This window comes from Spermophilus citellus (genome assembly GCF_964194105.1).
Source record: "Spermophilus citellus genome assembly, chromosome: 12".
NCBI lineage: Eukaryota > Metazoa > Chordata > Mammalia > Rodentia > Sciuridae > Spermophilus > Spermophilus citellus.
In genome coordinates, this window is record NC_138198.1 from 72412394 (window position 1) to 72439861 (window position 27468).

Sequence of the window (27468 nt, forward strand, 5' to 3'; positions counted from 1 at the left end):
TTAAGCAGGGAGGGGCCCTTAGAAATGTGGATCAAGGGTCAAGCAGGAAAGAATGCCCATGGGGATGAGGTAAGGAATTGGATATTAAACTGTGTTATATTTGAAACATTTCATTTGTTTTTTCCTAAACATTTTTTCCCAAAAGTTAATATCTTACAAACACAGGGATGGAGGTTGAAGAGTGAACCCACAATTTATTTGTATAATCCAGTACAAGTGGTCACATGGTCATACCTATCCTACCTGAATGACACAGAAAACATTAAATTTTTCTCAATTTCTTCATCATATTACCACTTCTCAATATTCTTGTAGGAGAGAGGAAAACATCTCTTTCTTTTTCTCAATATTTGCTAATTGAAAGGAGGTTATTTTTGATTAAATAGTGAAAGTAGGTAAGCTAAGACTTTATGACTTTAAGGCTAAAATCCAGAAATATACTCTGCTGGAGTTTTCTCTTCACTTTTAATGGAGCTTAGATGTCCATTTATTTAAGGATTTGGCATTATTATGCCCTGGGTCTTTAATCTTCATTTTATTAGATTTTCTTTCAGTTCCAGTTATGATAAAAATGTCTTCTGTCATCAGTGGGCAAAGGAAAAATAATGGGACTTTTATTTCCACTTTAGTCCATGTGACATCTTTTTTCGAAATCAGCTATACTGGAGATTATGAGAAGAATAGTAGCAAGAAAGATTTAGCAGAACTGATTTCTTTGCCACAGTTACCCTTACACTTCTTCATCCATTTGGGAAACCAGAAGATTGGGAAGAAAGGAAAAATAAATGCAGAGCAGGTGCATTATTCTGAAATGTTTGAGGGCCATAGAATATGGCACCAGGATCATGTGTCCCCAGATGGCTTTCAACAAGTTCTGCAAAATGAAAACTCTTCCTTACTCGCTAATCTCCATTCCACCATCTTGGCTACTTCCCCCACTTGCCAATAGTTGGTAATTAGTTTGTGGTTCAAGTGAGCAATACTTATTCCTTTTTCTTGGCTCCATTCTTTCTTACTAGATAATTTGCTCTCCAGTACTTGACAAGGCCACTAGAGCACCAAATAGGACACAACTACCCACAGACCCCAGGGATTCTCTGCTCCTGCCACCTGCATGTCACATGGCACCCTGACCATGTATATAGGGGACACTGTTTGGCATGTTCTGCAGTTTCTTTGTCTATTTCGGACACCAAGCTGTGGAGTCCCTGAGAGCAGGGACTGCATGCTTATCATTTTTATTTTCCCAGAACCCATGCCTAACCAACTTTAAAAGATGTCATTATGTAAGGGTCCAGCGAAGCGTCGGAGAAAGAGACCACACGAGACTAGCTTCATGCAATGGCAAGGGGGATTTATTAGGGATCCGTTCCAGCGCGCTGGGGCTCCGTGCTCACTCAAGAAGGGAGAGCAGCCCAGAGCCCAGAGCAGAGGTCAAGCCGAGCTTAAGTACACTTTTTGGAGAGGGCGGTGGGCTTTGCATACATCAGAACAAATCATCATGAGGCGCGGGGAAATTGAACAACAACTTTGAGACGTGATTGGCACATTCATTGGCAGGAACAGGTCGGGCGGGGGTGATTGGTCACTCCTAAGCGGGATACACATTCAAACTGATTGGTTCGGGCCCTGTGACAAACTGCACAGGGCCCTAGGCTGAATGGTCAGTAGGGCATTGTCTTAACTATCTCAGGAATCTGGGTGTAACAGAGGAACTTAATAATACCTAATCTTTTACATTTTAATTCAAGCTTTCCAGCTTAGAAACTTTACCCTTTCAATTAGTATTCATAACAACAAAGCAGTGACTTTAGAAAAATGATATTTGTTTAATAAGCTTATCTTAATCCTGCTGTGAAATCTGAACACTTTCTTCCTTCTGACAATGCCTGTCTCAGCCAGCCCCACTCAAAGCTCCCCCAGGGTCAGAACATCTACTGGAGGAACCCAGGGAATGAATGCTATTATACAAAAAGAAATCGCAAATCTTCCCCTATCCAATGATTTTGCAAATGTCATTTGCATGTAGATTACATTGTTCTGGGTGCCAAAGGTTAGTCGGTGCCTCTCACTTGTGAAAAGAATAAAAATGAAGCCTTTTTCTCCTTACACTTGGTATTAAAATGTGTATGTAAGGGAGGAGGGGTTGTGGGCATTGTTAGATCTTAAATGATACAAAACTAAAAAATTCTGTTTTATTCTAAAATATGCCTTAGTTCACATTTTCCCCAGGCAACAAACTTTATTAAGCCCAGAGAACATCATAAGGAAAATAAAATTTCCCTCTATCCAGGAATCATAAAAACTAAGAGGAAAGAGAAGCACAGGAGGAAATTATGTTGCAAAGATATAAAGAGAATTAGGAAGAGGGTTGGACAACTGAGGATGGAACTCTTGCTACAATGAATTGTCATATACCTGGAAGATATTTTTGTTGTGTTCTTGTTTGGTAAGGTTAGTAGTAAGGTAGTGTCACCCCCTCCTCCATGAAAAATCTTAACTAAGCTTCTCCAGAAATCTTCACCATAATTGATTTTAAGACTATAAGCAAAATAATTTCTACAAAAAAAATTCAATGTAGTTAAATTTTCTATTGTCTTGTTGCTTTATTTTATCAGGCCACTGGCCAGGAAGAAATCAGCACTCCAGGTGCTGAACAGCCCTTTACTTGTTTTTTCACAAACATGTATCCAGTATAGTAGTTTGTAGAAGTGTGTTTGCAAATGCAAATGTATCCAAAAAGACAAATCCTGTAACAAGGCCTCTGGCCTTGAGCTGGGCTTCACAGAGACGTCTACATTTCTAAGATAAGAGAAGTTAGCAGTTGGGCTCCATGGTAACAGCTGGCAGGGGGAGGAAAGAAAGGGGAGAAGAAGCTCTCCCCTTCTCAGGTGTTGTCCTTGAAGAGTTAACTTGCCCAAAACAGTGAAAGAAAAAGCTGCTTTATGTGAACTTCTGCAGACTGTGAACTTCTGAGCCCCTCCCCTTACATGTTGGGTATAAAGTTCTAAAACTCAGTCGGGGTTAGGGGATTAATCGATTACAGCAAAAGTTGTGCCCTCTGAACCTGGCTGCAGTCAAGTTAAACTGTTTCCTGCTATCTTCAGTGCCTTGCCTGTCTGTCCCTACAACAGTAGAAAGAGAACACAGTGGGGACACATTTGGATTACTTATGCATCTCAAAGGCAATAGCAGCCCTTGCATGTTTGTTTATAACAGCCAGGGAATGCCATTTCTCCTCACCCTTCTTACACTGCACAAATAGGACTTTTTTTCTGTAGCCCTCTGTTGGGAATATTTCATGTTTTAAATCCATTCTGCCCCACTGGGCTAATATTTGAGTTCAATTTTAGTAACATCTGAAACATAATAAACCAGATGATTATAAAGTGACATCCTGTATTTCCAAGTTCAGAACATTAGCTCCTTTGAAATTCCACTGTGCAACAGACACTTTGGGATGCTGGGGGTTCCCTGGGTAGATGGGTAGGGGGCCCAGACTCTACTGTGATCATTGATCTGCATACCACTGGGCATAATTGAAAAAAATGCTATTTTTTAGCAATTGATATTTTTAGTGCTGAGTGATAACTGAAAATAATGAGGTATTTTCACTTTTAGGATGACTATTACATTAGACAGGATTCAGTTCTTGGAAGTACACAGCTGAGTGATGACACATTGTTTTTTTTCCCCTGGGATCACAAATAAGTTAAATTCTGAACACAGAAAGGGAGGATACTGGAGCTGGGACTGTTCATTTAAACCTTTTGAAATCATCCCCAACACACATGCAACAAACCCTCCTCATCAATGCAGACTGATTAGACCAAGTCTTTTTATCATCTAACCCACCCCCACCCCATCCTATATCCTTCTTCTAATCACTGCACCAAACAGAATTAAAACTTCAGTCTCCTCCAGAGTGGCCACTAACTTTCTCAATTACTCCTGCAATATACTGTGGTAAAGGGAAATATTCTCACCTAAAATTGCAGTTGGCACAAATGGGTCTGTCATACATCGTAAGCAGGTCAATGCAGAGAAAGTAAAAAGAGAAAGAACAGTAAATGATTGATGAAAGGTCCCCCATCTTCCCCCATGAAAGCCACAGAAAGCCTTGGGTACAGCACATCCAACAGAGTGAGCTCCTACAGCACCGCATGGCACATGGCACTGTGGGAGGCTGATGGGTTCTGGCTGCCAAGGGGCCATGAAGAGATGAGAGGATGGAAGGATCTGTTACCTGGGTAATAGGAAGTAGGCACCGATGTGCTCAGTGTGTTTGTTTTCATTGTAAAGGACGATGGTGATGACACAACTGTTGATAAAGGAAAAACCAAAAACAAACAAAAAAAGGCTGGTCAGAAGCTGTAGAGTCCTGAGACTTCAGGCACCATGCTCTGAAATCACCTTGATTACTCCAAGCAGGTGACAGAAAGAAACTTCCCAGATTCACTTAGGGACACATGGCAAAGGCCATCATCCCCAGGTGTCTCTGGGTTGTTACTTGTCCTCTAAGAGAACAAACAATGCTTTGTCACTTAAAGACTTTTCTTCCCTTCAGTAGATGAATGGATACAGAAAATGTGGTATATATACACAATGGAATATTATTCAGCATTAAAAGAGAATAAAATCATGGCATTTGCAGGTAAAGGGATGGAGCTGGAGAATATAATGCTAAGTGAAATTAGCCAATCCCCAAAACCCAAAATCCATAATATGCTGGTGGTGGGGGTGGGGTTAAATGAACTCTAGATAGGGCAAAGGGGAAAAGGGGAGGGAGGGAAAGGGAGGGGGCATAGGGGTAGGAAAGATGGTGGAATGCAATGGTCATCATTACCCTAAGTACATGTATGAAGACACGAAGTACGTGACTCTACTTTGTGTACAACCAGAGATATAAAAAATTATACTCTATAATAATGTATTATGAATTGTAATGCATTCTGTTCTCATATATAACATATCAAAATTTAAAGATTAAAAAAAGGAAAAAGAAAGTTCAAAGCCAGATTCAGCAAATCAGCAAGGCTCTAAGCAACTCAGTGAGACCCTGTCTCTAAATAAAATATTAAAAAAGTGCTGGAGAAGTGGCTCAGGGGTTAAGTGTATTGGGTTCAATCTTTGGCACAAAAAATAAAATAAAATAAAAAATTGAAAAAAAGGCTTTTCTTACCCCACAGCCCAGTAGATAAATGCAACATACTTCTAACTTCTAGCTTTTCTTGTAGTAAGTCTGCCATTGTATGATGCTGACATTCAAGGCTTCTGAAGAATACTGGGGATGCCAGTGTTTTGTAGATTGCTAATTCCTGTCCTTCCTCACATTTTGGAAAATGGAGAGAACTTTCCATACTGACATGATTTGACTTATGAAAAATAAAGATGATACTTAAGGTGAAAGTTGCATGTCCCCACATTGTCTTATTAAATCCTTATAAAAATGCTTGCATCCCTTCAAAATATTACTCTAAAACATTCAATGCTATCACACCTTCTCCTTCTGTTTTTAAAAAGAAAGTCAATCCAATCTAATCTATCCAATTCCGGTAAAAATGGCCAGCTCCTAATTTTAAGGTAGTATGTCAACTGTCTTCAATATCTTCACTGATTCATGATAACAGCACATAAATTTCATAAACATATAACAACTTAAATATGAGTAAGGTGGTTAAACATAACATACATATATATATATATATATATATATATATATATATATATATATATTCCTCTGACATACTTACATGATTTATTCGATGCCAAGTGCTGGACCAGGACACTAATACCCAATTACACCATTATATTTGTGGGAAGTATACCTGTGGACACTGTATGTTATAATTATTCTGATGACATGTTAACATATTTCAGCTCTCAGGGGCAATTCCAGTAGGACAGTGCCTTTACCTGTGTTTGTATTTTTAAGGGGATGAATGAGTAAGTGATGGGACAAAAACCAGAACCCAGGCTGTCTGTCATTTATATTTTTCTAAAGTACAGAAGAATAACATATATAAAGTATATTTCAACCAGAAAAAATAAATGATGAAAACAAGAACAAAAATAACTAAGTACTTGTAAACTATATCAGAGTTAGTGAGAGTAATGCCTCTTTAATATCAGCAGACAACTTTACATGGTTGGCAAAAATGGACAAAACAGATATGAAATAACTGTTTATTTTTGCCTTTTAGTTAAAATAAGAGAACACAAATACATTTGTCTTTTGTTACACAAGTCAAACCTTTTCCCAAATATGTTCTCCTTTTGTAGTATATATTATGCTGTATTATATAAGCACACCTCATACTTGCTTTGGGGGACAGATTATTCCATACTTTTTGTAAATGTGTTCATGCTTACTTTGAAATTTTCCAGTCACATTTTTCTCACTGATTCATTTCTAAAAGCAACTCAACTAGACTTTTTCCAAGCCTTAAAAGATATTGCACTTTGCAGATTTGTAATGGGGATGAGGTTGGCAGACAATGGTCTAATAAATGCTCTTCCTGAAAGTTCCTGCCCTAGTACTTTAGCTCTAATTTTAAGGACGTTAATAGAATATGATGAAAAAGTTTACCATCAGGGACGAGACCCACTGACTGCTAAGAGTGAGAGACAAACAGGAAGACTCCTGTGGCATTTCTTGGCTGGCTTTGAGGCATCAAACAATGCCAAATGGATCACCAGAGGCAGAGGGATGCCAGCTTCTGGCTGCCTTCTTTCCCTGATTTTTGGATTTCCACAGATCCACTGCCTTCTTAAAAAGAAACTTCCAGATTACACTTCCTGTCCAGAGGCAAATCTCTCTGTGGTTCCAACCTCAAACAAAGGCCTTGAAGCTACTAATGTAGGTTCCTATTCTTGGGGAAGGTCATTTTAAGCAAATGTATTCATGAGGAATTTTACTATGAAATAAAAACTTTGGAACTTTAATGGGTTGAAAGTGAAACCGTATGTTACATCCACACAGTCCCTTTCTTCTCTCTCACTCTTTCTCTTTTGCGTGTGTGGTGCTAAGGATGGAACCAGGGCCTCACATGTGCTAGGCAAATGTTCTACCACTGAGCAACACTCCTAGCTCCTGTGTTCCTTACCTTCTGATGCTCAAGAAATAACTGCTGCTACAAAAATACCAACCTTGTATGTAGCTCAAAGATCTTCTTCACCCCCAGCCCCCAACAAATACAACATAGGCCATATATGTTACAGCCATTAAATATATTACATATGTGCTTTTGAAAGAAAAATGTAACATCTGCTACAAGAAGCAGAGAGAATCCAATGACAAAATGGGATGCACTTTATGGTATAGTGAGAAACTACAGCTTCTATATCTATCAGTAAAATGACACTGAGGGTAAAGAAAGGCCACCAAAAATGAAAACCAAGCGGCACCAGCTCGATGTAAGGCCAGGTATATGTGTAGAGCACATAAATGTAGCAGGAAAATGTGGGATGACTGCAGTAACTATGTACAGAAAAATAAGAGACTAAATTCTATGAAGTCTCAAGGAGCAATGTGATGCTGGGAGCAGGCACAGGCATTGACCATGCTGTGATTGAGAGAGGAGTGGATGGAGAGCCACAGCACCTGAACAGGCTGCCGTGTGCACTCAGGACACCAGGACACCAGCTCGCACTGTCCATACTCTCCCAGACACTCTCTCTGCTCCTCTGCTCCACCAGCCTTTATGTGCATTACTTAGATAACAGCAATGCTGCACTCTCCATCTCCATGCTGATCAATGACCTGATTATGCAGCCGGGGTCAGTAGCAGTCTGCAGGGATGGATTTCACACAAAAGCATAAAGAAACCTCTGACCTTGAACTTGATGAACTTGTGCTGTGGCCTACAATCCATGGCCATGTGATTTACCTCTGTTATCTGACATCACAAGAGACAAAACAACTGTTCCTTTTTTATATCATATAATCAATCTAATTGTTAGTTTCCTGAAATAATGCCGTGTACCTGAATCACAGGTGGAAGCAAGGGAAGGTATTAGCCCAGCTCAGTTTACCCACCTGGTGTGAGGTTTAAGACTTGTGCAGTTGAAATGCAGTTTAATTTATTAATTACCACTCATAGCCCTAAAATGAAAGCAGAACCTGTTAGCTAAACACATAAACAATTAACTTGTTACTGCCATTTAGCAAACTGTTTTACAACAGGCTTCCCTTGTGCAATTCCACACCTGGCTTGCTTACAAATGGGACCTAAACAAAGAAAAGCATGATGAGAAACAGGTGCCTCCTTCTCAACTGGAGGAAACCTTCCTGTCACTGCTCTGGAAGAATTTACAGACTGTGGTTTCCTATGGTCTCTGACCTGGTCCTATCACCTTTGGAACATCTTTGCTAAGCAAACCATGAGATATAGTATTTCCAGACCAGGTAAAGAGAGTGAAGAGAGCAATATGGCATAACAATTCTTAGAGGAAAAATAAAGTCTTGTTTCAGTTTGTTTTTTAATCCCTCAATGCTACCTGGAATCCCAGAAAGCCATTGGGTGCACTTACAGCTCCTGTTTAGATTGTGTGTGTCCATGAAGGAGAAGACTTCATCACAGCTTGTGCCTTGCTCTACGTAACTCTTGTCCATCGAGTTCACCATCACAGTCATCTCCTTCTGGGTACTGCTCATAGTCTCTTGCCGGGTGCTGCTCACAGTCTCCTTTCATTTCTTGGCTAGTTTCCTTAAGGACAAAGAATTGAATTATGTAGACATGCATGTGAATGGAAACTGGAGATCTGGTGGCACATTCAACAATGTTCAGGAATAACCTCTACTGAAACAATTTTACACATTCATGATTCATTGACTTATGTGCCTTTAGTGAGTGTCACGCTGCACACATAGATATGAAAAATATCCACTGCCTGTCCAAAAAAAAAAAAACCAGCCTAAAACAAAATGACCAATGATACTTGTGCAATGCAATCATCATCTGCTTACTGACATTCGCTCAAAGACATTGACTTATTACTGAATTATTATCTATACTGCCATATACAGTTTTGAAGAGAAGATTCTAATAAATATTTGACAAAGTTGAAATACAGGTATTTCTTGTCTTATGATGGGGTCACAACCCAGTAAATTAAAAAGGCTGTATGTTGAAAATGCACTGACTACACTCAACTAATGAACATCACAGCAGGAACATTTAGCATGGTTAATCATGTTGCTCCCTCTGTCAGTGGAAGACCATGCAAAAAAGCCCAGGACAGTATTCCCTGCATCCTGCTCCCTGACCACCTGAATCTCATAATCTAAAATTACAGCTACCTATACAAAAGCCACAAAAAAACTAAGGGAAACTAACATAAATAAACAGATAAAGCCATTTTTTTACAGGCCTTACCACCAGAGGTTGTTTTATGTTCCCAAGTCAGACAAGAATAGAATTTGAGATTCCTTAAGAAGGAGGGATTAACTGAGAAGGTTTTTTTTTTTCTTTTCCTGATACCAGGGATTGAACTCAGGGGTACACGACATCTGAGCCACATACCCAGCCCTATTTTGTATTTTATTTAGAGAAAGAGTCAAACTGAATTGCTAAGTGCCTCGCTTTTTGCTGAGGCTGGCTTTGAACTTGTGATTCTCCAGCCTCAGCCTCCCACGCAGCTGGGATACAGGCATACCTCACCACACCTGGCAAGTGAGAAGGTTTAAGACTGTAGAAACACCATACCAAAACCCCTGGGAAAAATATACAAATTCTGCCCAAGCACCTAGCAGCATTTACAAAGAAAAAATGGAAGCTATTTCTTATTAGAAATAGTGTGATATCACTGAAATTAGTTCACACACATGCAAGACTAGAAAGGAGGAAAGAACCATCTTGACACTGGTTGGACCAGAACATAGCAGAATTTAAAATGGGCCATGTAATCAAAATTGTACTCACATTAGCTGATTGTGAATGGATTGGAAGAAATCACAACATTAGACAATATAGATTATATTTACAAATGATACACAATCCAAATGCTTCCTTTCCTGTAGTTATAATCATCTTTTAATTTCATAATTTGAAGTCAAAGTGTTTTTTTAAATTTTATTTATTTATTATTTTAAGTTATAGATGGACACAGTACCTTTATTCATTTTTATGTGGTGCTGAGGATCAAACCCAGTGCCTCACACATGGTAAGCAAGTGCTCTACCACTAAGCCACAACCCCAGCCCCAAGGCAAAAGTTTTTGATTAATAACTTGCCCTTTTAATTGCAAAGAGGTGATGGGAAAAGAGATACATTTTTAAGCACATAAAGGGAAATCACCTATAATGTCTCTGACAGTAAATTGAAACATCATATGTTCAAGGGTGAAGTTATAAAGATTTTGAAAGGTCAGGTAGAATGACCCTCTAGGCACTGGTACACTTCTCTTGACACTGCAGATCACCTTCCCCATCGAAGATCATCTTCTCTTCCAGCCATGCTGATGTGGAGCCAGAGTCTGCACCTGCTATTCTCATCAGGTGTTCTGGGCAGCACACTCCATCTCCACAGCTCTGCTCACAATACATTTTCTCTCCACTTCTGCATCTGCTAGCTTTTGGAAAAACATTCTTAGACCAGGTCTCCCAGGAATGCTGCAGTGAAGGACTGAAATAATTAACTCTATGATTCAGGCAAAAGGCTCACTTTTTGCTTGATTTTTTTGATTTGCTTTGGACTGATTTGCGTGGATAATTGCTTCAATTTTGTTGTTGTTGTTGTTGTTATTCTGCCTGGAAAAAGAAGCACAGTCAACCAGACTCTACCGGCCTTGTCTTGCTTGAATTTGTCTAATTCTAAAGGTGAAAAAATGACAACAAATGTGCTTCTTGTATTGTTGGAGGGGGGGGGGTTGGTAGATGGGGGTGGCATCATAAAAGGCCCTCATAAAAGCTAAGCTTGTAATGGAAAAGTTCTTTCTCCTTTCTAGTCTTGCATGTGTGTGAACTAATTTAAGTGATATCACACTAAACACTTCTTACTGATTTTCTTTGAGTGCATAAGAATCCCATTAAGGACTCATGGGTTCATGTTCAAATCAGAGGTCAAGTCAGAGACCTGGACCTTTAAGTTAATATCCATTGAACACATACTTTCTGTCTGTAAACCTTCAGTTTCCAACTCAATGTTCTCAGCAGGCTTCTTGCATTCACTCTGTCCTTCAAACACAGTTTTGCTCCCCTCAGATGTCCCAAATACAAATGAAGCACAAGGCAATAAGAAGCGGTGGAGAGGGGCTGGGGTTGCGGCTCAGTGGCAGAACGCTTGCCTTGCACGTGTGAGGCACTGGGTTAGAGCCTCAGCACCACGTAAAAAAAGAAATAATTAAAATAAAGGTAATATGTTCATCTAAAACAAAAAATAAAAAATAAAAAAAGAAGTGGTGGAGACTGGAGAAATGGAGGGGAAACAGTGCCTCAACTCTTCTGGGAAGATGCTCTGTGGAGATCCTAGTCATTGAAAGTTTCTGGAGAAACCAGAAATCCAGATCTTATGTCAACTCAATTTTTAATTGTTGTTAAATAAATCAAATTTAAAAATAAAACATACTGGCTGGCCCTTCTGCACTCCATAAATAATAGCACTAAGCAGCTGAATCCTTTTGAAATGGATTAGAGGAGTAGAAAGTAACATAGAACACACAACTACCATATGTCAATACTCTGCTTGCAACATCTTGTTAATTCCTCATGCACATGCACAAATTATTACTCCCTATTTTACCTTCTTATTCCCTATTTTACCTTCTTATTCCCTATTTTATAGATGAGGCAATTGAGTTTCAAGGACATTAAGCAACTTTCCTTAATGGAGCTGATATTGGAACCATGAACTCTGAACCCCAAATTTCTAATTTAGAAACAATATGATTTATCATGTAAAGTATTTCATCAATTTAAATTTCCTTATAAGCAATACTGTAACTAAGTTAATTTTAAGTGTGGACACTCCACCATCCCAAACTATAATGCTTTGAAAAAGTTGGGTTATTAGTACCTAGCCAATGCTTTACGTTCACAAGCTGGTGGCATCCAAAATGCTTGTGAACTGAATTAGTTATCATCACACCAAAGCATAAGTGAAGTGAGTTCACTAATAACCCATCTGTTAAAAGTAGCTTGCTTAGTCATGGAAGTCTTAAGTCATTGTTTGGGAATTTTATTTGATCTTATCTGCAGTTCAAAGTTTTCATTCATAATTATAGATAGTTAAGGAGGTTAGATTTAGAACTGAGGCTCTGTTATAACTATGGATAAACTGGAGGTCCCCAACCCTCACTCCTGGCTTCTCGTTGAACCTTGTATTATTCTTTTAAGTTGAAAACCCTAAAACCTACTAGAAAAACTTTGAGAACTTAATGAAATATCTTATGGATGGAAATTCCTAAAGTTGAAGTTATTTTCTTTGTAATCATATCTAAACACTCAGTTATTTGTTTATATTTTTCAAAACATGGTTTATCTGAAATATTTTAATCTGCAATCTCCAAACTTGTACTCCATGAATCAGAAAGGGTTTTAGTAATTAAAAAGAGAAGACGAAAACAAAAGAAAAAGAAAAGGTTCATATCAACATCTATAAGTAGATCATAAAACCACTTGAGAAAGGACTTACAGCTTCCAATCTGGCACAAAGAGAGCTAGAAGTTATTACCCCATCCTAACAAGTAAAAGCCAGACAAATTGAAAATCAGCAACTCTTCTTACATCTGTCAGAGACTTGAGGTCACAGAGCAAACAACTGCCTCCAAAATTGGAAAGATCCAAAGTAAATTCGATGACAACTGATGGGAGTCGAAGTCCATGAAGAAAAGCAAGAACCACTACAGGGTCAGGATGACCTAAACCATCATCGACAAAGTGCTGGAGGTACTCTGTGGCCCAGGCTTAGAGTGAGAAACACCAGGGACCGGAGGGGAGGGTGGGGAGAGGGTGACTAAACTTAAGGGGTCTCCACACTTTTGAGAGTTAAACCTCCATGATCTTTTACCACGTACTCACAGTGATTTTCAGAGGCAAATCCCCTCATGCTTTCAGCAGGATGAAGTGAAAAGTGGCCATTTTTGAAATATGCCAGAAAGTTCTGTTCTTTTATATATATAGTTGTAGATGGACACAATATCTTTATTTTTATGTATTTATGTTTATGTGGTGCTGAGGATCAAACCCAGTGCCTCACATGTGCCAGGCAAGTGCTCTACCACTGAGCTACAACCCCAGCCCAGAACATTCCGGTCTTAACAAGATGCTATATGGTTTGGATCTGAGCTGTCCTCCCAAAGATCCTGTTAATTCAAGAGGTAAAAATGATTCAGATTATGAGACCTGTAACCTAATCAGCCCATCCTAATTTGAATGGACTAACTGGGTGGTAACTATAGGCAGGTGGGGCAGGTGGGAGGAGGTAAGTCATTGGGTGTGCTCTGGAAGGGCTCACCTTCCCTGTGGCACCTGACTTCCCTATTTTGCTTCCAGGTTACCAAGAGGTAAGCAGTGCTTCTCCACCACACCCTTCCACCATGATGTTCTGCCTCACCTTGAGGCCAAAGCAATGGAGTCAGCTGATCATTAACCAAATCTCTGAAACCATGAGCCAAAAATAAATTTTTGCTCCCATAAGTTGTTCTTGTCAGGTATTTTGGTCACAAAGACAAAAAGTTGACTAACACATAAGACTCTCCCTCAAGAAACACTATTTTACTAGAGCTAACCTGCTGGAATTTTACTAGTACCTAACTAATATGGGGGAAAGGAAATACGGAACTTCACCTCACATTAACAATTGTGTCCCACCTAAGGGTGGAGGTTGGGAGAGCTGAGAAACATCTGTGAGTTCATAGTCCAACTGCATGCTCACTAAAAGTTTGAGAAAAAATCATAGCATTACAGAACACCTCCCCTGTTCCCTTGTTACCACATTTAAAAGTCTATTTACTGAGGTCCTTTTTATCCAATATATCATGTTTAATTATCAAGGAAGAACTATAAGGTATACTAAAAGACAAAAACAGAGTTTGGAGACTCAGAGCAAACATCACAATCAGACTATAATATCGCAGAGATTTTTGAGAATTTGAAACAACCATGATTAATATGTTAAGGGCTCTAATAGGTTAAGTAGACAGCATGCAAGAACAGATTGGGCAACATGAGCAAAGAGATGGAAATTTTAAGAAAGAACAGAGAAGAAATGCTAATGATAAAAAAAAAACACTGTAATGGCAATGAAAAATGCCTCAGATATGCTTATTGGTTGATTTGGTACTGCCAGGAATGAATTTCTGAGCTTAAGGATACAACAATAGGAACTTGCAAAACTGAAAAGCAAGGAAAAATGACTGAAAAAACCAACCAAGCAAAACAACCACCAAATTAAAAAACAAAAACAAAAAACAAGAACAAAATATTATAAAACTGTGGGACAACTACAAAGGTGTAACATGTATGTATATTGGATGCCGGAAGAAGAAGAAAGAAAAGAAGTGAACAAACATGTGAAGCAATGATGACAATTTCATAAAATTCATGTCAAATGCTCAGAGAACACCAAATAAAAGCCCAAAACATCTACACCTTGGTGTATCACATCAAACTGCAGAAAGTCAAAGAAAAAAATTAAAAACCCTGACAGAAGCCAGATGGACAAAACACCTTACTTATAAGAAAAAAAGCTTTTGTTACATTGAACTTTTCAGAAATCACACAAGCAAGAGAGTGAGTGAAATACTCAGTGTTGATGAAAAAAGCCACAAACACAGAATGTTGTTTTGTTGTTGTTGTTGTTTTTGTTTGTTTGTTTTGGGTACCAGTGATTGAACCCAAGGGTGCTTGACCACCAAGCCACATCACCAGTCCTTTTTATTTTGAGATAGGGTCTCATTAGGTTGCTCACCATCCTGCTAAGTTGCTGAGGCTGACTGAATCTGTGGTACTCCTGCTTCAGCTTCCTGGGCTGCTGGGATTACAGGTATGTGCCACCACACCTGGCCATAATATTGCATTCTATGAAATTATCCTTCAAAAGTGATGAAGAAACAAAGACTCTTTCAGACAAACAAAAATTAAGGGAGTTTATTGGTAGTTGAGAGCCAATCACCTATCATGCCTGGAACAAGAGAAATCATCACAAAATGCACACCTATGAAAAAAAATGAGAGCCAGTGGGTGAAAGTTTAAGATCTCAAGGACCATAATGGACATATCACTCATAAGAGCAACTGCATAGTCACTTACAGGGCAGACCACACTGTCAGTAGCCAAAATGATGTTGTCTAAAGCTGACGATGGTGATCCTAAAGATTAAGGTGAAACTGGGTGAGCCTCCATATCTAACATGATAAACTGGCATCTCTGCCATTTCATGATGTTGGGGGCCAGTCCCAAGAAAACACTGTAAACCACAACATGCAAATACTATGTATTTTTTTTTAATGTAATTTGTGACGGTGTTGGGGTTTTTTTTATATTTATTTTTTAGTTGTAGTTGGATACAATATTTTTAATTATTTTTATGTGGTGTTGGGGATGGAACCCAGGGCCTCACCTGTGCTAGGCGAGCGCTCTACCGCTGAGGCACAACCCCAGCCCAGTGTTGGTTTTATAATAGCATTTCTTTTTATAATTCACTCTAGTCTTGACCAAAGCATCTCTTTGAATAGTATATTATGGAGAACTGCCACACTAAATTACCCGGAATTGGTGAGGGATATATGTACTTTGTTCACTATAAAATTAAATAAAAATCTGAATATGAAAAAAGTTCTTTAGAAAGAAGAAAAATGATATAGACCAGAAACCTGGATGTACATAAAAAAGGAAGAGTTTTATAAAAGAAATAAGGAAGATATATATTTTTGTTCTTAATTGATCTATCAGATAAACATTTACTCAAAATAATAACAGCAACAAAGCATTTGATGACTACAGATTATTAATAAGTAAAGTAAATACAGCAATGATATAAGGGAGGAAAAAAGAATACTTTGCTATTATAAGAACATGGACCACCTGTCAAGTAGTATACTGTTATTTGAAGTTAGGTTTGCATTAATCGTAAGTGACAACTGCAAACTCTAGGGCAACCAATGAAAAGTGAAAAGAATAAAGAAGCTAAGAATGTACAGAAAACGAATAGTATTCAATGTTCAATTAAACTAAGGCAGAAAAGGTGGGGGAGACTAAAATAGGAACAAAGAATAGGGCAACAAACAGAAAACAAACAATATCCGCCCCCCAAAAAACATGATAGGTTATTAATAGATCAATAATCACTTTAAATATCAACAGTTTACACCAGCAAGTAGAGGACAGAGACTGCCACAGTAGATCAGAAAAAAGACCCAACTATATAGTCTCTATAAGAAACTTCCCATAAATATAAAGACACACAGAGATTAAAAACAAAGAAATACAGACTGTAGCATTATGTAAAAAACAATCAAGAGAAAATAAGAATATGCTATATTAAAATTAGCAGAAAACTTCAGACCAAGGAAAATTATCAGGGATAAAAAGGCATTTCAGATGACAAAAGGGTCACCTTTCTAAAAATACTTAAAAATCCTTAATGTGTATGAACCTCTAACAATGCATCAATATATACAAGAAAAAAGTGATAGAAGTACAAGGAGATACAGATGAATCCACTCTTAGAGTTGGAAACATCAACATCCCTTTGTCAGTAAAGGACAAATCCAGCAGGCAGAAAATCAGTAAGGACACAGATGAACTCAATAGCACCATCAATCATTTGGATATAACTGACACCTTTAGATTATTTCATCCAACAACAGCAGAACACATTATTCTCAAGCTCACAGAGACTATTCAGAAGAATAGAACACATTTTGTTCCATGAAACACACCTTAAAAAATTTAGAAAATTAGAAATAATGTAATGTATGTTTTCAGATGAAAAAACAAAAATTCAGTAAAGATAGCTGAAAATCCCAAAATGTCTGATTAAAAACAACAGACAAGTCAAAGAACAAATCTCAAGAGAGATTTAAATTTTTTTCAAAGAAATGAAAATGTAAATACAGCATCAAATTTTGTGGGATGCATCAAAAGTAGTGCTTAGAATGAAAATTATAATATTGAATACATACATTAATAAAGAAAAATATGAATAAGGAAAATAGAAAAAGAAAATTAAATCTGAAGGAAGCATAAAAATAAAAATAAAAATTAGTGTAAAAAATCAGTGAAATGGAAAAGAGGAAATTAATAGGAAAAAAAAACACCAAAATGTGGTTCTTTGAAAAGATCAATAAAATTTATAAGTTTCTGGACAAACTAAGTGAAAAAGAAAGAAAACAAAATTAGTAATATTGGAAATGAAAGATGGAACATCATTACAGATCACACAGACACTAAAAGAACAATAAGGAATATTTTGAACACATCTGTGCCTACAAACTTGAGAACTTAGATGGAATAGGCTAACAACTTGAAAGGCATAATCTGTAAAAACTCAAAACAAAAAGAAACATACAATCTTGATGAGGTCTGTATCTATTGAAAACATTGGGTCAATAATTAATTATCTCCACCATGCATGTGGGGGTGGAAAAATGCATGTCTGTAATCCTAGCAGCTTGGGAGACTGAGACAGAAGCATTGCAAGTTCAAGGCCAGCCTCAGCAACTGAGCGAGAACCTAAGAAAATTAATGAAAGCCTTTCTCAAAAAATTAAAAAAAAAATTTAAAAGGGTTGGGGTATATAGTTCAGTGGTAAATTACCCCTGGGTTAAATTCCCAATACCCTTTCCCATTAATAATCTTCCAAATCAGACAGCACTAGGTTCAGATGGGTTCACTTCCAGAAAATGGAAGCAGAAGGTATATTTTATAACTCATTCTGTAAGGACAGCATTACCTTAATACCAAAATCAGACATTACAAGAAAAGAAAATTGTAATCAATATCTGTCATAGACTTACAAGCAAAAATCTTCAACAAAATATTGGCATGTTGAATCTAAGGATTTTTAAAAATTATACATTATGACCAAGTGGGATTTATTTCATGGATTCAAGGTTGGTTCAACATTTGAAACTAGTGAATGTAATCCATTACATCAAACAGGTACAAAGGAAAAACTATATGATCATATTAATAGATACAGAAAAAACATTGGATGAAATCCAATATTCATTTATTATAAAATCTTTCAGGAAACCTATAATAGAGGGGAACTTCTTCAACTTGATAAAGAATATCTACTAAGATCCTACAGTTGATACACTTAATTTTGAGAAACTAAAAGTTTTCTCAAAAAGATCAGAAGCAAGCAAGGACATTGCCTCTCTCTAACTCTTTTCAATATTTATTGGAAATTTTAGCTGACGCAATAAGAAAAGAAAATAAAACATAACAGGAGGGAAGGAATAAAATTACTTTTGTTTACTGCTAACACAATTGTCTAGAAAATGTAAGTCAACCCAAAAAGCTCCTAAAACTAATAAACAATGTCATAGGATACAAGGTTAATAGACAAAAGTCAACCTGTTTCCTCTCTCCCAATAATGAACAACTGGAATTTAAAATTAAACACAAAGTATCATTTACATTAGCACCCACAAAAGTGAAAGGAGTAGGTAAAAAATCTAACAAGTATGTACAATATTTAGGAAAAAACTACAAAACTCTGATGAGAGAAATCAAAGAACTAAATAAATGGAAGATTCAGCGTTAAGATGTTAGTTTTTCCCAAATTGATCAATAGATTCAATGGAATCTCAATTAAAATCTTGGTAATTTATTTTATTGACATGAAAAAAGGGATTCTAAAGTACACATGGAGAAGCTCAGAATAGCTACCACAGTATTGAAGAGGGACAAAGTCAGAGGATTAACAAACACTATACAACTTCCAAACTTACTATAAAGCTATAGTAATAAAAACCCTGTGGCAAGAGCAAAATAATACATAAATCTCTGGGCAAAACAGAAAGTGAGAGAGAGACCTACATAAACATAGCCAGCCAACTGATCTTTAAGAAAGGAGCAAAAATGATCTTTTCAACAAATGGTGGTGAAACCTACAGCAAAAATACATATTTTGACAGAGACCTTACACCCTTTACCAAAATTATCTCAAAATGGATCACAGACTAAAAGGTAAAATATAAAAATACAAAATTCATAGCTGAGAACATAGGAGAAAATTCAGATGACCTTCATGGCAATGGCTTTTTAGATAAAACATCAAAGACATGATCCATGAATGAAATAACTAATCAGATGGACTTCATTAAAATTAAAAACTTCTGCTCTGTGAACGACACTATCAAAACAAGATAAGCTACATGCTGGGAGAAAATATTTGCAAAAGACATCTTAGAAAGTACTGGTATTCATAATATACAAAGAACTTTTAGAGCTCAATAAGAACACAAATAACATAATTTTAAAATTTGATCCAAGTCCTTAACAGATACATCACCAAGAAGGTATACAGCACCACATAAAAATAAATAAAATAAAGGTATTGTGTCCAACTACAACTAAAGAATAAATATTTTTTAAAAAATTTCCTTGTATATGCAAATAAACATATAAAAGGAAACTCCACATCATGAACTAGGAGGGAAATGCATATTAAAACAATGAGATACTACTACACATCTATCAGAATGGCCTAAATTCTCAACATTGACAACATAGGGAACTCTCATTGCTGGTGGGAATTCAAATGACAGTCACTTTGGAAGACAGATTGGCAGCTCCTTAGGAAAACAACATGTTTGTACCATAAGATCTAGCAACCGTCTAGTAAATACCAATCTTCTTGGTATCTACCTAAATGAACTGAAAACTTGAATCCACTCAAAAATCTGCACACAGATGTTTATAGTATCTTCAATCATGTTTGCTAAAAATCTAAATGCAACCAAGATGTCCTTCTGTAGGATAGTAGATAAACAAATTGTGGTCATTCAAACAGTGGAATGTTATTCAACATTAAAAAGAAATTAATTAAAGCTGGGTGTCACCCCAGCAACTCAGGGCAGTTGAAGAAGGAAGATCCAAAGTTTGAGACCAGCCACAGCAACTTAGTGAGGACCTAAGCAATTTATCCAGACTATGTCTCAAATATTAATAAAATAAAATAAAATAAAATGGGCTGGGTAACTGGTAAGGCACCCTGGGTTCAAGCTCCTGTATTAAAAAAAAAAAGAAAAGAATAAAAAGAAAAAAGAAATGAACTATAAAGCTATGACTTGACATGGAAGAAACTTAAATGCATATTATTAAGTGAAAGAAGCCAATCTAAAAAGGCTATTCACACTGTATGACATTCTGGAAAAGGCAAGACTATGAAGACAGTATAAAGGTCAATGGTTGTCAGGGATCAGGAAAGGGAGGAATGTACAGGTAGAATGCAGAGGATTTTTAGGGCAGGAAACTACTCTATATGATATTATAATGGAGGATAGATGTCATTATGGAGTTATCAAATTAGAATGTGCAACATGAAGAGTGAACCTTAGGGTGAACTATGGACTTTAGGTGACAATGATATATCAATATAGGTTTGCAAATTATAATAAATGTACTGCTCGGTTAAAGAATGTAGATATTGGGGGGCTGGGGTTGTGGCTTGGCAGTAGAGCGCTTGTTTGCAATGTACCAGACCCTGGGTTTGATCCTCAGCACCACATAAAAATAAATAAGTGAAATAAAGGTATTGTGCCCAACTACAACTAAAAAGTAAACATTAAAAAAAAAGAGAACGTGGATAGTGGAGAAGGCTGTGTGTATGATAGGTGGTATGTGGGAACTCCATATTTTGTTTGCTATAGTTTGGACCTTGAGTGTCCCCCAAAGGACCATGTGTTAAAAGTAAGTCTCCAGCTTGGTGCTCTTGGGATGTGGTGGAACCTTTAAAAGATGAGTCCCAATAGGCCCTTGCTCTTTCTTTCTTTCCTTCCTGACTGCCATAAGCTGAATGCTGTATGCTTGTCAGCAATGTGTCTCATGGCACCATACTATATGCTCCCTGCCCATGATGTGCTGCCTCCAAAAGTGCAATGACTCTACCCAGACATGGATTGAAATCTGTAAATTATAAGCCAAAATAAAACTTTCTTCTTTTTAAGTTGATTATCTCAACTACTTTGTTACAGTTATAGAAAGTTGAGTAACACAATGTTTAAATAAAGCCTATGAAACACATTGTAATGCTATATGATAAAAAAATTAGAGGGAAGGGTAGTCATAGCCCTAAAGTTAGAAATCAGGATAAAGGGGAGAAAGATGAGAAATGTGTAATGAATTCATTTTAAAGGTTATTATACTTCATGCTTATTATATCCTAATCTTTCTGTTGTGTTTCTTTTGTGAGGCTAAACAAAAAATAAAGTAAGGGCAAGAGAAATGAGAAAAATGCCCTGGCTTGTATCAGCTACATGACAGGTATGAATCACAACTTATAAAGAAAACCCAGTGAAGAATGAACTTGTCAGCAATGTGTCTCATGGCAGGGCTGGAGGACAAATGGCTGTGGATTAGGAGAACAAAGTACGGCATGGAGGAAGGAAACAACTCCTCCTCCTATTTTCCTCTCTCCAGCAGAAGTGGGTGGCCATGTAGGAGGAGCAGGGTGAGAAGGCACATCTGCCACCAGTACCAGTGGATTCCAGGGGAGAGATATCAAGGGTCATCCTCAGTGTGGATGCTGCTTGCACACCTGGTTCACTGCCACTCAAGGTTGTAGGACACAGTTCACCCCAGAGCATGACTATCCCTGTCCCTATAGGTTCTGCTGCTAGGAGCTGTGCCTGAGCAATGGCTTTATAGCACTGACGTGAAGTTCAAGTGTTGCCTATAGAAAAGGCATTTTCATTTAAAAACAACCTTTCACTTAAATATTATAAAGATTTTTTTATAGCAAAACTTATAGATATGGAAATTACATACAGTCCAAAGAATAAAAGACAAATGACTTTTTAGTCATGGCTTTTGTAAGAATTGAACAACAGCAGGGGAGGTAGAGAGGGAAGATGGGAGGGGAGGGGAGGGGAGGGGGGATAGTAGGGGATAGGAAAGGTAGCAGAATACAACAGTCACTAATATGACATTATGTAAAAATGTGAATATGTAACAGATGTGATTCTGCAATCTGTATTTGGGGTGAAAATGGGAGTTCAAAACACAATTTGAGTCAAATGTATGAAAGATGATAGATATATCATGAGCTATGTAATGCTTTAAATAATCAATTAAAAAAAAAAGAAAAAAAAACAAAAAAAAAGTGTGTACTTAGACATAATTAAGCTATGGGGTAGAAGCTGGAACCAAAAAGTATTTAACTTCTCTCACAATAGGAATGAAATAGCTATTGGTTGAGTCAAACAATGCGTACATTATACCCAGTTTGCCAAGATTCAACTGAATAAACCTAAATGAATAAAGAGCTGTCACCTTAAAGATAGATTTATGCAAATTACCAGATAATGTTTTTAAATGTTAGAATTTTAAGGAAAAAAAAACACAGCAGTTGGACTTGTAATTATTTCAACTTGAACATGCATTATAACAGGTGATAAAAATACAATATGAAAATAATTAGCAAAAATTCACAGGATTTTGGGTAAGACAGGTATTTTAAGTTCATTAACTCTTTTAATTCTTATTAACAGCCCAGTGAGGAAATTAATATTATTATCTCTCCCTTAGAGAGAAGGAAACCAATGCAGTCATGTTAAGTTGTCCTAGACCTTAGGCCTGAGACCTGTAAGCATCTGGCTTTGTTTTCCAATGTGGAGATGAAATCATCTTTCTGAAACCATCACTGGCATCCTGAGCTGAACTTCACTAGTTGCTTAAGTCTGGACACTGTAAATAAAGCCTGGTTTATTCTGTGGCTGGGAGTGCACAATAGTTGACTAAAGTAGAAGTGTTCTTCTGACACTGCTGTTTTATGTTGGGTGACCCAGAGGTAACAATGCCTTGGAGTGCCTCCTTGGCTGGGAGGGTATCTGTAAAGGAACATGCACCAGCCCGTCAAAGCAATGAAATACGTGGATCTCTCTGCCCAGTGGCTGACAGTATCTCTCTTGGTGCATTCACATATATATGAATTTGTGCCATGATTACTCCCAAATCATGGCACAAATACGTGACTCTGAAATGGCCATTATTATCATGAGTTAAAATACAGAGTGAACCAATATTATTATTTATTACAATAAAAATCATGAAATCCTTAATTAAATTGATATGTGAGAATAAAAAGAAGTCTAATACTTAAGTCTTATATAGGCCCTCACTTTCTTTACTTTTGGAACTAAATTAAGAAGAAAGCCCATTATATTGTGGAAAGAACAGGACTCCCTCAAATTTTCTAATAGTAGTAGACTTTTTAATAAATCAAAAAGAACATTTTTCTCACCTTTGAATTTCAAAGAGATCTCTGGTTACTAAGCATCCCTCTTTGTGGGGGAGCCACCCCTGAGCTATTTGGGAAGTCTTCACTCAGCCTTGAGCCAAGGAGATTTTGGTTTGGCATTGCAAGCTATTCTGTGGCTCCTCCCACTTAATGGATTGTGCAATGCACATGACCTCTGTCTTCCATGAGCTGGAAAGACTGGTCTCACAGCTCCAGTGTTGGTAGTGACCAACTGGGAACTGGACAGCCCACCTCCTATCTTATTTGATGAAAAACATTCTGTAGAAAGTCTTTGAAGTTCCCCCAAATAAATAAAGCAAACATGGGCTCTCACTGTCTTTCCCGTGTGGAATAGACCCTTAAGGTCAAAGAGCCATCAGGCCCTCACTTTCTAAAACTACTTTCTGTGTCCTGTGGTTTTTTCTGCTGCCTTCTCTTCTTAGATTTATTTCACAGCCAGCCTGCTTCACGCACAGGAACCCCAAATTCCATCGCCCTCTCTGGAAGTGGGTGACTCTGCTTGGGTTGGCAGACACTGTTTTATTCTCAGTCAACAGGTGTCTTACTAAGCCTGTAGGCACACATTAAATGCCAGCAGTGTGAAGACAGAACTTTTTGCTCCTTTTGCTTAGAGTTCATCCCCTGTCCTAGAACAGTACCTGGCACCTCATTGGTACTCACCAAATATTTGTTCTTATTTTGATTGCATGATTGATCATAATATCTTTATTTTATAAAAAAAATATGTGATGAACATCATAGTGTGTGAGGGGGAGGCACAGCAGCAGTCAGAGGGAGAGAGAATGACTGATGCATAGTTGATGGCTCTGAGGGCTCCTGGCTCCAGGAGGCTGAGCTCCCATTCTATAACTCAAAGTCTAATACCCTTATATAGGCCCTCACTGTATTTACTTTTGGAACTAAATTTGAATGTAGGCTCTTCTGAACACATGCTGCAGGAGGACCTATAAACACATACACAGTCTGCCCTCCAAGATCCACCTGCACATAGATCCCTCCTGACAAAAACACCTTCCATTTGGGAGTCCCTCATGGCTCCTGTGAGCACCAAAATGTAATTTCCCAAACCAGCTGAAGATTTTAAACACTAAAGAAAGCCAGCCATAAAAATAATAGATGCAGTATCTGTCATCCTTAGTAACATTCTGTTTAGTTTTCTCTCTCACATCAGGGCAATATGAATCCAGAGGGACTGGAATCAATAATGGCACAAGAAATATGAAACTGGTATAAGCCACAGTAGAGCAGAACTGAGAATAAAGTGACATTAGTGATAGCAGGTCCCTGCTCACAGTCAGCTTATGCTGCTAAATTCCATGTGTGCACATTATCTTGAAATTTAATGGTTTCAAAAATGTCACTCTGCAGTAAGACTAAAATGGTATACTGTTTGTTGATTCTCCATCAGACTATAAATACGAGTGAGAAAAAGAGGGGCTTTTCATGCATGTCACATTGGAATAGAACTCCCATTTCCCTCTTGATGATGTCTGTTAAGCTTACTAGAAAACCTAGGAATGCCTCTGCCTCATAAAATTGGGGCAAGACGCTGGTATCAGTAGGCAAATAGGGATTCAGTAAAACTGCATTTTCTGGACCCTAATTGAAGCACTGATGTTATTATAAAATCCAGGTAAAACCTTGGATTACAGGATTAAGTATACAAGAATCTCATAAACTTATAGGTTGAAACTGTATTATTAAAGACTCTATTCCAGGCTGCCACAGCACGGGCGCTGCCCAGTCAGCTGCAAATGGTGGCGGCGACTTCGCCTCTGGAGGCCGGGTCTCCACCTCCGGCTCCTGGCTGCCCTGTTCTGGTAGGCGGCAGCAGAGGTGTTCTTGCCTCTTGGCCATACCCAGCTCACCAGGCTGACCTAGGCGCTGGTGGAGAGGGCTATAGTTGTGGATGCCTCTCCGCCTCCACATTTACTGAACAAAGACTGAACTTTTACAGATACTTTTTATAAAAAGCCTCTGTGGAATAATGCTTCAGATTGAATAATAATAAAAGAGTTCCTATTATGAGCTCCCAAGGATCTTGCATAGCCTCATTATGGAAGAAAGTTCATTCTGAAAATCTGAAGCAATTAAAGGGCAAATTTGATCAGGAATCTCCCCCAAGATCTCAGCCTGAGAAGGAGAATCATTTTTTGTCAACCTAATGAAGCATTTAAAGTCATATGATTCTTTTCAAGATGAACTTGAAGATTATATTAAAGTTCAGAAAGCCAGAGGCTTAGAGCCAAAGACTTGTTTCAGAAAGATGAGAGAGGACTATTTGGAAACCTGTGGGAACAAGAGAACAGGTTGACTCCAGACTCAGGTATAGAATGTTTGATAAAGACCCCCATCGGGAACTCTCCAGACCTACGTAAGGTCATGCAAAACTCCACAAACAGTGGAAAACCAGGTACCTCAGTGCTTACCAGCTCAGGACAGCAGGCTGAGATGAAACTCTCTGAGCTACTCTCAGCTCCCCAAGGACTGTTTCTTAGAGAAACCAGTGCTCATGGACCTTCGTCAGTGAGAATATAATTGTGGTTCATATGACATAGAATCCAGAGTTCATAGGCACCTCTCCTTGAGAAACAGTCCCAGTGCCCATCAAACCAGCCATAATTAGGTACATCAGCAGGGGAAAAGGTACCCAGAGGATGGCAGAGGAAAAACAGAGGAGGAGCGGCTCAAGCACCAGAGGAAAAGAGGTTATAAGGAACTGGATTTAGACAGACACAGGAGCTCCAAAGAAAGAAAGCAAAAGTGAAGGCAGAAGCTGCACAGATTAGTGTAGAAAAAACTTAAGAACCAAAGGAGAAAAAGAGCCAAGAGGTAACCTCTAAGAAAGAGAGGACAGAAAAGCAAGGAAGGACCAAGGTAAGGAGAGGACAGAGGAGAAAATGCTTTGAGACCAGTGCATCTTGGGTTTTGAAGTGCTGTAGCTGATTCTCCTGGGGTTAAGTTGAAAAAAGAGTTGCAGAGCTGGGTTTTATGGTGCCCATGTCCTTATTGCTTTCTTTTGTGAGCAAGCAACAGAACATGAAGCATTTCCTGTGTTTTTTCCCTAACAGGGAGTTACTGTTCCTCATTTTCTAAAAGCACTATTATGTTGTTCTTACACATGATGCAATTTCTTTTCAGAAGAGTGGCTCTGCCTTTATTCATAAACCATTATTATTGGATTATTTTTCCTTGGGAGATCATTTATTTTAAATTGGAGGATGAATATAGACTTTGCAGAATTTATTTCTTGGTTGAGATTGTTTTAGTTTTGAGTGGGATTTTTTAAGTTCATTGGTTTTCTCTATCCAGCAATTTAGATTTTTTTCCTTTGTTAGCTTTAACAATATTATATTTTCTAGGTTGGAAAGTGGAACATGGAATATATTATAAAAATTGTAAGCTCATATTTCATATAGTTTTAAAAGTTTTGAAGAGTCTCAATACAAAATCAGTTTATATTCTGGAAATATTTATAATAAAGTGTTCTAATTTTAAATAAAAGACTATATTCCAAATTTAAAAAAACAACTCCTAGGGGCTGAGGTTGTGGCTCAGTGGTAGAGTGCTTGCCTAGCATGCATGAGGCACTGGGTTCGATCCTCAGAACCACATAAATGTAAAATAAAGATATTGTGTCCACCTAAAACTAAAAAAAATAAATATTTTTTTAAAAATTAAAATAACAACTTCTGGTTAATTTATGCAGGAACAAATATAATCTGCTTCTTAAGGGGCCCTAGCAACTGGCATGGAATGTGGAAACTAATGGATGTGCAAACTTTAACCCTTCAGGAAGGGATGGCCTTTTGTGTTGGAGACAGATATCATTTGCTGGGCAGCATGGCTCCTTGAAAATGTCCACGTCCTAATCTTGGAACCTGTGACTGTATGTTATGTTACATGGCAACATGGAATCAAGGGTGCACTTGGAATGGAAGTTGAAATGAGCTAGGCTTAAGACAGGAAGTCCATCCTAAATTATCTGACTGATACCACAGCATGACATTTTAAGAGGAAGAACAGCAGTAGGTTA

The 27468-nt window shown here is 37.8% G+C and overlaps 1 protein-coding gene and 1 pseudogene across 5 annotated transcripts in view; one reads left to right on the forward strand and one right to left on the reverse strand.

Moving 5' to 3' along the window:
* Positions 1–27468, reverse strand: part of LOC308631582 (receptor-type tyrosine-protein phosphatase mu-like) — a 102349-nt gene that overhangs the window by 27407 nt on the left and 47474 nt on the right. For 2 of the 4 annotated variants that reach the window (XR_014018260.1, XR_014018262.1), the window contains exon 2: positions 8533–8708. Coding sequence is in view for 1 of the 4 variants with exons in the window: in XM_081262926.1 (XP_081119052.1) it covers positions 3987–4013; positions 4247–4321; positions 8533–8656 (226 nt within the window). In the remaining 3 variants the exon portion in view is untranslated. Of the gene's footprint in view, positions 1–3986; positions 4014–4246; positions 4322–8532; positions 8709–27468 lie in introns of all 4 variants that reach the window. The other 2 variants (XM_081262926.1, XR_014018261.1) reach the window with 2 other exon arrangements.
* On the forward strand, positions 25582–26374 carry LOC308631652 (lysine-rich coiled-coil protein 1-like; annotated as a pseudogene). Its single transcript has 2 exons — positions 25582–26032; positions 26239–26374. The product of its transcript is annotated as a lysine-rich coiled-coil protein 1-like (transcript).